This window comes from Homarus americanus, unplaced genomic scaffold, assembly GCF_018991925.1.
Source record: "Homarus americanus isolate GMGI-L3 unplaced genomic scaffold, GMGI_Hamer_2.0 scaffold18703, whole genome shotgun sequence".
Lineage (NCBI taxonomy): Eukaryota > Metazoa > Arthropoda > Malacostraca > Decapoda > Nephropidae > Homarus > Homarus americanus.
In genome coordinates this window covers 11,591,487-11,605,091 of record NW_024749779.1, presented here as the reverse complement: position 1 = coordinate 11,605,091, position 13,605 = coordinate 11,591,487, and the positions used below count along the sequence as shown (strand labels likewise).

Here is a 13,605-nt window from a genome sequence, read left to right as displayed (position 1 = left end):
AAAGTCATCTAAAGCAGCCTCGAGAAGTTTTCACAAGGCTACATCCAGCTGGATTGAAAGTGAAACTTTCCAAATGTGAATTTCTCAAATTCAGAATTCAATTTCTTGGTCACGTAGTGGATGGCAATGGTATACACACAATAGATTGCAAGGTAAAGGCGGTGAAACAATTCCCTTGTCCCAAGAACGTAGATCAACTTCGTAGTTTCCTAGGATTATCAGGATACTTCAGTTCTTTCACTGAATGTTATGCCAAGTTCGCATCACCACTCACTAAACTCCTCAAAAAGGATGTGGAGTTTACATGGAATAAGGAACAAGAGGACAGTTTTAATGCCCTCAAGAGCGCCTTAACAAATGCACCAGTGTTAGCCTCCGGATACACAAAACCATTTACAATGTGCACTGATGCCTCGGGACTAGGTTTAGGGGCGGTGCTCATGCAAACTGATTATTGAGGAAAATGGCGGGTAGTAGCATACACCAGTCGCACCCTCAACGATGCAGAAACACGTTATTCAGCTACGCATTTAGAAGCATTAGCTGTAGTGTGGGCCTTCAAGTATTATCGGGATCTCATTTTGGGATATCCGATCACAGTCCACACAGATCATGTAGCCGTGACAGAACTATTTCATGGGAAGAACGTATTAGGGCGTCTTGCACGCTGTTATCTGACCATACAGGAATTCGCAAACCGACTTCAAGTATTTGCCGGGTCGTGCGAACGTGGTAGCTGATTTGCTATCTAGACACATACCTCCTGTCATGCCACTACCTACGTTCACCCTGTCACACCTAAAGACAGAACACTTACAGGATCCATTATGTTCCAAGGTTATATATGCCTTAGAATCGGGAGATGAGGTAAATTTGCCCAGATTACCTCTACCACTCTCACAGTTTGAGCTGCGGCATGACATATTTTATCGCTCAGTGAAAACACAACAAGGATTCAATCTCTCAAATTGTTATTCCTACATCTTTAAAGGAAAACGTTCTTACCCTCTCTCATGATGCACCCCAAGCTGGACATCCAGGGCGAGATAGATGTCTAACAAAAAATTTGAAAAAAAAATATTATTGGAAATCTATGAGGATCGTCATCGAGCATCACATTACTAAATGTTTATCTTGTGCAAAACACAAGGGAACAACGATGGATCCCGCTCCAATCTTAGAATACCCGACGTCAGAACGTCCATGGGATACCGTTGCAATCGATTTATTGCAACTACCAAAAAGCCATCAAGGCTCTAGTTACATACTTGTCTGCGTTGACCATTTTTCCAGAATTGTGGTACTCTCATCATTGCCGAACAAGTCGGCCGAATCAGAAGCTCATGCACTAGTCACTCATCTAATCTGTCCTTTCTCTACACCTATGGCACTGGTTCTTAAACTTTTTCACTCCATTCTCCCTTAGAGGATGTTACGTTTTAAATGCAGGAAAGTGGCTTTCTTACCGTAGAACTCGGATACCTTCACACTGGTTACTCACCCAAGAGATTATGGTGTATCACTACGTAGAATTTTGCTCTGCTTCCGGCATTCAATGCGTTATGTACTTGATAAATGATGATTTAATGAATTCCACTAACTTCCAACATCCATCTAAGTTATTGGTTATACTTTGTCATAACCAATCAGTCATTACCCTTGGTAATAATAATAATAGAGGGATCACAGATACGGGCAGATGATTGCACTTACGTTTATTTGGCACAATTCCATACACTGGACTTATAATTTGCATGGATAGGTCAATCACTCACATTCACGCCACAGTACCGTAAGTTATAAGGGAGAGTTTGTCAACCTGGTGAATTAATCGTTTAGATCTATTAGGCCGGCCTGGAGTGCTCTTGTAGCAAACAGGCCCTCACCATTGATCACTTCCTTTACAGGATGTGTTAACTTGTCGCTGGACTTAACAAAAAAATCTCGGGGATTTGCACACACAGACCCGTAGCACTGGTAGGACTGTATGGCCCCTAATCTTAAGTCCGCGGAGCAGGAGGTCTTCTCTAACCCAAGGTCTAAAGCCCACTGGCTAAATTGGTTTTTTTGAGGCGTGAAGTGATGAACAGTACACCACTGTCTCACTGGCCTGCCCCCCCCCCTACATGTCCCAGTCATGGCTGGCCGGTTACCTTATCTCTACCGTAAACAAACATTTGGGATGGGTTGTGCGGGAGGCCCAACGCAACCCATGACAATCGCCCCGACTAAGAAAAAATTTTTCTCTTGGAGAATAAATTTTCACCACCTGTATACAATCAAGAGAATGCCTAGCCCAGACACACAATTCGACATTCACACTGTGGTGTGTGTGTAACACTAACACTGCAACGGAATGTAGTCGCCAATCGCCACTGAGGGAAAACCTCAACATTTACTTTATTTTTTTTTTGGCTGGAGGAAAACTCCGCGGCGAGGGTGACAATTCCCGAGCAATAGTTCATGCTAAGCGTAAGCACGCTACATTTACATTAGAGCAACGTGTTGTGTGGTGTAGGGTATGTAGACATTGTTTAGGTGGCACAGGTGTTGTGTTATGTTCTCAAGTGTAGAAAGGTGTGAGAAAATTATACATAACATATGACGAGCCGCCAGACGCTTGGAGGCTCGAGTCGACTGGAGTCTAGACCAACTCCACACTCATTTGGGAAGGTGACCTCTCAATCAGTTGCTCTGGTTCCCCCACAAGTCGAGATAGGAGGTCAGCCCCCACATTCAGGCTGCCCTTGATGTACCGGAGGACGAAGTTGAACTGCTGGAGATACAGTGCCCACCGCATCAGACGAGCATTTGCATTCTTAGATGGTCGGAGACTGGTGAGCGGCATGTGGTCTGTCTACAACACAAACTCACCTCCGTAGAGATAGTAGTAGTACTTCTTGATGCCTTCCACCACTGCCAGAGGTTCTTTCTCGACCGTGCTGTAATTCCTCTCTGCAGGTTTCAACTTGCGACTGTGATACGCAACTGGAAAAACCTCGCCATCTGCCTCTTGTAGTAGCACTGCGCCAATAGGGTGTGTCATAGGAGGGAAGATCAGCTAAAACAATTGGCCCATCACTTTTTTGGTAGATTTTAGTATATATAAACAGAAAATAATTTCAGTTTTAATATTTTGCAACCTTTTGCTAGGTAAATTTTAGCGTGAAATTTATCGAAAATCTAACGTACAGCTGCATTAGTGCATTACAAGTAAATAGTGAACATTGCTTTCTGACTTCATTCTTTAACAACCCAACTAACAATATTTTTTTCTGTTTCAGATTCTGATGCATTTATAAGTTGATAATATTGGCGATGGCTGCTTCTGTCAGGACGAGGAACCAAAAATCCAGCCATCTCAGTCACTATCTTGGGTCTGGAAGAGAGCTCCTGAAGTCGGAGTTGCCTACATTGAGAGATGCTTTGAGATACGGTGTTTTAATCAGGCAAATCAGTGAAAAGAACCAAAGAACTTACACAAACACAGACATTGCCGGTGATATGACCAAAGCTGTCTTGGCACAGTACACTCTGGCTAATGCTCAGTTCAAGCCTCCAGTCATAACAAGTCAGAAGAAGATTAGTGAGAGACTGCTAGCCAGTTGGGAAAAGGCAAGAGATATCTCTCTTGGGAGAGGAAAACTTGCAGTTAAGGACAGCTTTGCCAAGCAACTGGACCAGTTATTTGACATAATTACTTGCAAGTGCCCAATTGTTCTCTGTCCTGAGTTTGGATGCGATCGTGACTGTAAATCTGAGGCCCACATCTCCTGTATTTGCAAGCGTGAACTGGATTCCTGTGATCGAACTGGCATTTGTCAAAGCACAGAGAGAGAAGACTGGCAGTATAGGGGCTCTCTGATTTCTAGCCAAGATATTCCGGAGTCCAAGAGACAGGAGGCTGCCACAGAGAGACAGAAGAGGAGAAGAGTTGCCGAGGAAAAGAGACTTGAGAAGGCCCAGGGTGAGGTAAAAAAGGCCGATGATTGGAGTCAAGCTGATTCAGAGTTTAATGACTTCCCCATGGCTGATCCGAGTGCTGACCAGGAGAATGGTGACTTTGTCCCTAACCCAGAAAATAATGATCCCAAACCTTCCAGGCATAAGATTCGAAATAGGAAAGATATCCTGAGCATAGCTCTGGCCAGCATGCGACACCACACTGGTCTCAGAGAAACTGCAGAGATAGCAACAGCTGCCTGGATTGACGGTGGTTTGATAACACCTGATGATGTTCACCTGGTGTTAGATCATAACAAAGTAAGGAGAGCTCAGGAGAAACTTGTCAGTAACCTAGAAGAGGAGTTTGATAAGGGATAAGAGAAAATGGAATCAATTGTTTGTTCTTTGATGGGAGAAGGGATGACACTAAAGTGTTCATGAAAGTTGGAGATTCTGACAAGTTGTTCCCTGCCATGGTGAAGGAGGAACACTACTCCTGCTGCAGTGAACCAGGAGGGAAGTATTTGTGGCATTTCACTCCAGAGAAAGATAACATCAGGAAACCAGCTGAGATAGTGGCAGGTAACATTGTGAACTGGCTCAGAGAGAGGAACGTAGACCAGACCCTGCAGGCCATTGGAGGGGACAGCACCAACACGAACACAGGGTGGCAAGGGGGGGTCATACAGTGGATAGAGCGGAAGATTGGGAGGAAGCTGGTCTGGATTGTTTGTGACCTCCACACCAACGAGTTGCCACTCAGACATCTGATCCAGGAGCTGGATGGCAAGACTCTTTCAAACAACAGATGGTCTGGTCCTCTTGGCAAGATGCTGGACTCTGCCACTGAGTTAGAAATAAATCCGAGCTTTGAAAAAAATCACAGTTGGCCCTCCACTCGTTGAGCTTGCACATACTGTCATTGACGACCTGAGTACTGACCAGTACTATGGTTACATGATTTGCAGTGCCATCAAAACTGGGGTCATGCCTGATAGACTTGTTTACCTGCAGATAGGTCCAGTCTCACATTCTAGGTGGCTCACAACGGCTCTCAGGTTCTGCAGAATTTGGGTCGCTCATCATAAACTGAAAGGGAACCAGCTTCACAACCTGAGACTTATTGTCCAATTCATCGTGAGTGTCTACTTGCCAAATTGGTTCAACATCAAGGTCAAGTCATCATTCTCCGAAGGTCCGAGGCATGTTCTCTTCCAGCTTGAGCTCCTGAGGAGTCAGCCAAGGAAGGTTGTTCAGATTGTGGAGCAGACTGTGAGGAGATCTTCCTGGTATGCTCATCCCGAGGCAGTTCTGCAGACAATGCTCTACAGTAAGGATGAGGAGGAGAGAAGAGTGGCAGTCAAAAAGAACTTGGATATGAGACTTATGAGAGGATCTGGGCATGACGAATCAGTTGGTGACGATTCCTTCACGGTCAGGAAGACTCCTGAAGTCAATCTAGGTGCCAAGACCCTCACTGATCTCATAGATCTGGATAACATCCATACTGGCAGTGAGCCCACTCTTACCTGCAACCTCACCAATGTTCAAGTCAGAGTTTTCCTGGACAACCCCATGCATGTCCCTGCCTGGCCCTCGCATACCCAGAGTATAGAGGATTGTGTACAACAAGTGAGTGAGGCCAGCAGTCACGTGTACAGCCAGGAGAGGAGGGAAGGCTACATCCGAGCTCAGGTGGTCAGCAGGGAGGTGATGAGTAGAAACAGAAGCAAGAAAGACATGTTCTCTATGGTGTGCAGCAACACCGGGTCGTAGTAGTAAAACCGGTTTTTGTATTTGATGATTTTGTTTTCTAAAGGAATATTAAATTTAATAACTGTGTCAAGATCATTCGTTTCACTATTCTGGATCATTTTCATCCTAATAAATTAACCTGATACATTTACTTTACTTTAAATAAGCTATTTAGTGGTGTTGGTAAAAGGGTGGGAATACTGAATTTTCATAAGATTTCAAGTTAAAATTTACCTAGCAAAAAATGAAAACTTTTCAAATCTGAAGATATCACATGATTCTGCACATAAAACTACATCATTAATACCATGGGCCGATTTTTCAAACTCAAAAAAAAAAATTCGCCTCCGTATGACACACCCTACTGCGCCAACCCCATCCTGTGAAGCATCGGTCCGGAGGATGAAAGGCTCTTCCTTCCTCACCAGTTGAAGGATGGGTTGCTTGCATAGCAGCTTCTTGAGGGCACTGAAAGAATCCTCTTGTTCAGGTCCCCATTGCACCTTGTTAGATGCATGTTTCTCGAGCAGGTCGGATAAAGGGAGAGCCACCACGGCAAAGTTTGGGATGAAGTTCCGGTAGTACCCTACGAGGCCCAGAAATGACCTCACTTGTTTTTTTGTAGTGGGCCGTGGTAGGACTGTATGGCCCCTGATCTTAAGTCCGTGGAGCAGGAGGTCTTCTCTAACCCAAGGTCTAAAGGCCACTGGCTAAATTGTTTTTTTTTTGAGGCGTGAAGTGATGAACAGTACACCACTGTCTCACTGGCCTGCCCCCCCTTATATGTCCCAGTCATGGCTGGCCGGTTACCTTATCTCTACCGTAAACAAACATTTGGGATGGGTTGTGCGGGAGGCCCAACGCAACCCATGACAGAGGAATTTTCAACATCCTCGTGGCCTCCTTCATTTTTCCCAACCCCCCACAAATAATGTTAAAAAATAAAATGCAGATGAAGAGAATAACCTTATTTTATTTCAAGGTTGACAATCATCATTATCTTATATTTTGATAGACTTACATGATTTACATAACTGACGTCACTAGACTAGAGTGACTACTAGACAAGCCTCACACCAAACTTGAATTTGGTTGGGAAAAGTACATATGACCTCTGCATATTTTGTCACAGCTCAATGGGAAGGCTGACATTGTTTCCTTTCAGTCAGGTGACTGATCCGATGTTGTGTCACTGACAATGCACATCTCATGTCCGGGTCCACATTCAGTCGGTTCCGGCTTTTACTCTTTATATGTAGAAGGGTGGAGAAACCAGATTCGCATAAATAGGTAGTTGAAAAAGGCAAGAGGACTCGAAGTGCAATCTCGCTAACTTTTGGATATGACTGATACATTGAGCACCAGAATACAGTCAGAGATCTTTCTTCATAGAGATCTTTGGCAGCAGAATCATTCTTGAGATCAAGAAATTCGTCCTGAACATCATTGGGAATGGTAGCAATATCAAGAGTGCCAGAGAAAGGATTCCTCACCAATTTCCCATCTTCCTCCTCGAATTCTGGGAAATACTTTTTGAGCTCACTTTCCAAGGATTTCAGGTGCTGAGTGATTTCAGTTTTGAGTGATGGGTCAAGCAGATGATCTTCATTCTCATCAAGAACAGTTGAAAGATTCTCAAACATGGCAACATTTCCTGCATTGACTTTCCTTTGCCAATTCTGGAGCTTGGCAAGAAATACACGAAGACAATCCATGAGGTGAAACACATTTCTATCATTGCCCTGCAGCTTGAGATTCAGCCTGTTTAGCTGCTCAAACATATCTGCTAAATATGCAGGACGTGGCTCCCACAACACCTCATTGAAGTGACTTAATTGATCATCTTTCCCTTGCACTTCCAGGAACAACTTAAGCTCTCCCCGAAGTTCAAACACTCGATTCACAACATTGCCCTTGGAAAGCAAGCGCACTTTGGTGTAAAAGAGGAGGGCTTTATGCTCTGAATCCATGTCTCTACAAAGGTTCTGGAAAAAGCGAGAGTTCAGATCTCCAGCTTTCACAAAGTTGACACATTTGACCACTGCCTCCACGATCTTGCAAAGTTCATCAGGGAGGGTTTTCGACGCCAGTGTAAAACGATGGATCATACAATGGATCCCCTTGGCATTCGGAGATACTTCCTTGACACGCTGCTGGAACCCCGATATTGTTCCCAGCATCGCCGGATCCCCATCCGTACAGACTCCACAACAATTTTCCCAGCTGATCCTATTAGGTGTGAAGAAAGAAGACAGCTTTTCCATCACATCTACAGCTGTTGTGGTGGTCTCCAGCTGTGTAAAGAACAGTTATTCCTCCTTGATGTCACACAAGAATACATACCTAACAAACACGAGTAGCTGTGCACAAGAACTCACGCCCGTTGACTCATCCAGCTGTATTGCAAACATACCAGTTGGAGATAATTTGATCTGTATAACTTTTTCCTTTATGCCATCTGACATTTCATTAATTCTCCGTTTCACTGTATCGTTTGACAAGGAAATTTGTTGAATTTTACGTTCACTTGCCTCTCCAAGAACCCGTTTGACCATTTTTAAAGCACATGGCTTAATTAAAGTTTCACCAATTGTATGGGGCTTCTTTTGCTTTGCTATTTCGAGGGACACCTCGTATGATGCCTCAACTACACTTACGGTCTGTTGTTGGAAAGCACCACTCTCGTCCAGTTTCTGTTTTCCCAAACTCCGTTCATGGCGCCTGAAGAAACAGGTGTCTCTCTCCGCATACTGTGGATGGATCGTCATCAGATGATGCTTCAGCTTACTAGGCCTCATAGAATCCTTCCCCAGCACTTTGAAGCACAGCACACACTGAGGTTTCTCAATGCCATCAGCGAGGATTGATGTAAAACCGTAGTTAATGTATCCATCGATGTACTTCCGCTTCTTAGCAACACTAGTAGCCATCCCAAATATAGAGAAAATAAAGAAGACAGAATGTCAGAACAGACAAACAGACAAGTGATAAAGACTAAAGAATGATAAAGAAGGACAGATAAATAGGACAAGAGTTAGAATGGCAAACACACACACACATTCACATACATAACACGACCATGCACTCACACATAAAGCACACATACAGTCATACACAAACATGCACACAGGTAAACATTCACACTCAAGCTAGCAAGCTGAAGTGTACTTCCTGTAAGCAAGAACACGCCTCCTTTGACAAGCACTGCCCAACTTGGAAGAATGAGAAGAATAGTGAGTCATACCAATTTAGCACAAAAATGGTAGGATTATATAAGTAAAGAATGAGTATGAACAACAATGGCACCAATAAATAAGGAAATAATTAATAAAGGAAGTGTACAAATATTTCACCCACGTAAAGCAGCGACCACATGAATTATGAAACAAAATAAGAAACACCAATTATGGAGTATATTATGCTTGAGTCAAACTCAAACACTATATATGGTTCAGAGACAATACACTCCACTGTTTTCGTGATGGTATCCCAGGCCAGACTGAGATCATTTGGTCCTATCACCACTTGCAAAGGGATGACGCATGGACACGTACTGAACAAGTCAGTTCAGCAGCTCGGTCCAGTCCCTGTCACACAGACAAGGACTGGATCTGTGAAATCTTAAATAATCCGTAAAAAATAAAAATAAATTAACACCAGAGTATGTAAATACTAAAATTGTATTGTCGTTATGATTAAACAAAATGACAAAAAAAGTATGAAAATTCTCTTCTGCCAAGTCAAAATAAGTAATACAAGTTTTGTTTAATTCAGATTCCCAACATTATTTGGAAACGTACAATTTATAAAAACTCGCCGTGGCTCCCCCAAATTCTGGCCCCCAGGTTGAGAACCACTGACCTAGGGTGATACTCTCGGATAACAGGACAGAATTTAAGAATCAACTTTTAGTCGCTATATGTCAACAATATGACATTACACAAGCTTTCACAACCGCCTACCATCCATCTTCAAATGGGTTGGTCGAGCGTGCGAATAAAAAAAATTCTTGAGATTCTTCGACATGTGGTGAATCCAATGCATAGCTCGTGGGAGGAATGGCTTCCACAGGTTGCAGCATCCACCAATGGATCTATAAATAGCTTTACAGGCAAATCGCCATACTACATAATTTACGGTAAAGATAAATGCTTTCCATATGATTTACTAACAGGAATTCCAAAACCTGTGTACAACATGGATGACTATGCCAAGAAACAAATCAATGTTTTCACGAGCATCCAAGGAAAAGTACGAAAACACTTAGCAGCCTCACGTGCTAAAATGATCTACAAGCAACACAAAAAAGCTCAGCCTATAAAATTAGAGATAGGCGACAAAGTAATGATAAAAGCGCCGGAACGCATATCAAAACTCTCGCCTAAATTCACAGGTCCGTACGTGATTAGAGCGAAAGAACATGGAAACAAACTCCAAGTTGTTGAGCCAACGTCAAATGTTTCAGATATAGTACATGTTGATAGAATTAAAAAAGTCAGCAGAGACTTAGTAGGGATTCCTAATGTCAGTCAAGTACATCCTACGTCAACTACAACAGTTGCTCAAAAAATTATAATGATAGGCAATACATATCGTCAAAAACTACGATCAGCAACCACTAATAATTGATTATCCTCGCCTATTTCAGACATGGCTTGGATATCACTACTACTGCTGGTCTGGAGTGTGGTGTCAGTAGCCGCCTCCCCAGCAGACGTCGTCAAACCCGGAGCCTTAGTTGCCCCACTAGGCAAAGTATTAGTAGTACAAGACGTTGTCACTATCAAATACGAGCTCCATGACTTAAAGCGCTGTCCACATTGAAACAGCTATGCAAACTTTGCAAGATCTCGATCAACAATCTAAATACTCTACAACAATCCGTCAGGCCATCTCTCTTCAACACGACCGTATGAACAGTTTATTCAAACGAGTAAGGCATTTCGAGGGAAAGCTCCCTGTATCTCCTGAAGACATCGGGAAAAATGTACATTCTCAGCCGCGTCAAAAACGTGGTCTGTTTAATTTTGTAAGTTTAATAAGTAACACTTTGTTGGTACGGCAACAGCCGAAGATGTTGCCAGAGCCAGACTAGGAAATAAAATGAGTGCAATTTCAGACGCGGTTAGGAAACAAAATAGGGTCATTGCACAGTCATACAAGGCAATAAAAACTCTGACCTCTCATATAAATGATATTGTTGAACGAACTAATAAACTAACACAAATAGTTGAGGGGTTCATTCGATCAGAATCTACACTGGAATGGCAACTGTGCTTATCTGAATACATGCATGCTGCTGAGGCCTCTGTACAATCTTTCATAGAAACCAGTAATAGGGTCATTGCTGATCTTGTAAATGCAAGGTTAGGACGTGTTGACGCACAGTTGTTGCCGGATCAACTAATTGCCCCGTTACATATATCTGAAACGAATTATCATCTAACTCCTATCTTTCAGGAGCATGAAGTTATTATTATCCCATATTAGAAGCAACATAACACACAGGGAAATACTTAATCACAATCCACTAAAATCACAAAAAAAAAATAATGCATGGCATTTGGAACCATTTCCACTAAAGCGAATGAGGGACTATTAATTCTGAACAAACAAACTGAACTAATAGTAGTATCAGAGGAATTTTCATTAGTTGCTGTGGCTAAGCATGAAGTACTAAATCATTGTAAATCAACATATTTTCATCTGCATGTTTGTCCGGCGTATGCTTTCGCATTCACTCGTGCCGCGGAGCCTTCATGTGAATTAGCTCTGTTACAAACTAATGCCTCTACAGCTCTACAACAATGTGTATATACTCCAATACCACATAGGTTAGTGTTTCACACACATGTTAATAATGTGCAATATTTCTTTTTCCCGAATCAAACCAGTGTGATACTTATATGTCAGGATGTAGGCAAACATTTAATGGTAGAAGAGTATCAAATTGCACCAGACTATTGTGAAATTAGCAGTAATGCGATCACAACCTTGCCTACTCGTCATCATCTTACATTTGTCACAAATATTACTTCTGAGCTGATTCCCATACCATTTCCCTTATATATAAGTTTCAGAAATCTCCACATTGTTTCTGATAAGCTTAACCTCCTGTCTTATATTAATGAGACTCAGTTTCCTGACTTACAGGATTCTCTTCCTTTATACTTATCTTCTAGTATAATCCTACCTGGTTTTATTATACCTACCATCATATTTATCAGTTCCTTGATTGTTATGATAATTTGTTATAGAAAGGTTTCTTCTAGGTACACAATAGTTTCTAAGAAAACTTTTCGGAAGGAATTGCAAAAGCATATAAACGACGAAAAAGTTTAGCTAAGCACACTTTTTGTAACAAGGTTAGGTACACCAAGGTATTAATCCGTGAGGTCATCTGTTGGAGGTGACTGAGCGGTGTAACAGCAATTCTTATTATACAGATATATACCCAATGTATGTTACCTATGTATTCACCAATTCATTCATCCATGATTATGAATCAATTGGTGAGTTGACATTTCCTCCATGGAGCTAGCGAGGTCAAGCTGGGTCAACACTTTTCAACAACAACATCCTGTGAGGAGCACTGACAACAACCTGATGCGTATCCTGTATGGCACCTTGCCTCACAGGATGCGCGTGAGAGAGAGAGAGTTTTCATATCACTTGTTACCCAGTGAACAACTCACTTAAGTGTTCTCCCACATAAGTGCACTAAGACACTTCCCTTAGTGTAGAAGAGAAAGTACAATATACTCTCAACTGAACTCAGTACCTGTGAAACTATATTTTTCTACAATAAAATAAAACCAATAAAGTGTTTACTTCAGCCCTGCCACTTATCAAATCAAGAACTAATATATATACAAATATATATATTGTGTGACCAACACATGTAATTGGTCGGAATATTCTCACTATTAATTATTGCTTTTTTTATTTAAGGTGCATTGTGATGCAGTGGAAGCACCCCTCAGAGAAAATCCCGAACCACCACAAACACAATTAACAAAAGTATTCTCGGGTTACCGTGGAAAGCTAGTACCTATGATTGGGGCTCATGAAATGCACTGGTAAAAGATGACACTTCTATTCCTACCAACTTCTACAGACGGAATCAATAATTGTACAAAACACTAGAGTACCTCTGAGCGTGGCTTAAAACAATACAATGGGAAACAAAAGTTATACATGGTATCAAAAAATTATTAAAATATATTAATTGCATCTGGAGAGGACTACTAATGCAGCAGTACTACATACACCAGAGCAGGCACCAGAATGGGGAACTCATCTGAAACAATTCCTCCGTACAGCCTACATCACTAATGGCACATAAAACATTAAAAAAAATTACTTGCACCGATGAATATGCCTTAAGGGCATCCGACAAAATTGTAGCAATCACTGAGGAATAGAAATCCCGATTTTAGTCATACTACACAAGAACTTGGATCACCCATAGCCTGTCTGGGATGCCCACAAATACTGCAATCCTAACTGTCCTAACTACCAAGAACCCAAAGATTGTAACTACTAACCTGCCAAATGGCTGGCATTTACAAGAAACCGAGAAAATCACCTATGACCCGTCAGGCAGGCAGGTGCTCCGCTGTTTATTCATTACTCTCTCTAGGTTTCAGGAGTCATGAGTGTATTTCTCCCCCAACACCCGTAACATGCTTCACACATAATTTCAGAATGCAAACGTACTTTTAAGGTATTAACAGCCTTTCACAAACTTTTGGAGAGGAACTCTTACGTCCCACGTGTGCAATCAACCATGAGGAGCATTGATTTTACACCTGGACTTGGTTATTTTAATCACATACACCCAATACTGGGGAGATGGATGTCTCTATGTTACCACTAGACTATCCGTTTCAGCGTGCGACCTTC

At 42.2% G+C, this 13,605-nt stretch overlaps 2 protein-coding genes across 2 annotated transcripts; both read right to left on the bottom strand.

Annotated features, from left to right (window-relative positions):
- Nucleotides 1-650: 650 nt before the first annotated feature.
- Nucleotides 651-7,880, bottom strand: LOC121853923 (zinc finger BED domain-containing protein 5-like). The gene is made up of 2 exons (XM_042348325.1): nucleotides 7,063-7,880; nucleotides 651-798 (listed from the first exon to the last, which is right to left on the bottom strand). Exons 1-2 carry the CDS (start codon nucleotides 7,878-7,880, stop codon nucleotides 651-653), a joined length of 966 nt encoding a protein of 321 aa, XP_042204259.1.
- Nucleotides 7,881-8,009: 129 nt separating this feature from the next.
- LOC121853922 (zinc finger BED domain-containing protein 5-like) lies at nucleotides 8,010-8,630 on the bottom strand. Its single transcript, XM_042348324.1, has one exon. It carries the CDS (start codon nucleotides 8,628-8,630, stop codon nucleotides 8,010-8,012), a length of 621 nt encoding a protein of 206 aa, XP_042204258.1.
- Nucleotides 8,631-13,605: the final 4,975 nt, after the last annotated feature.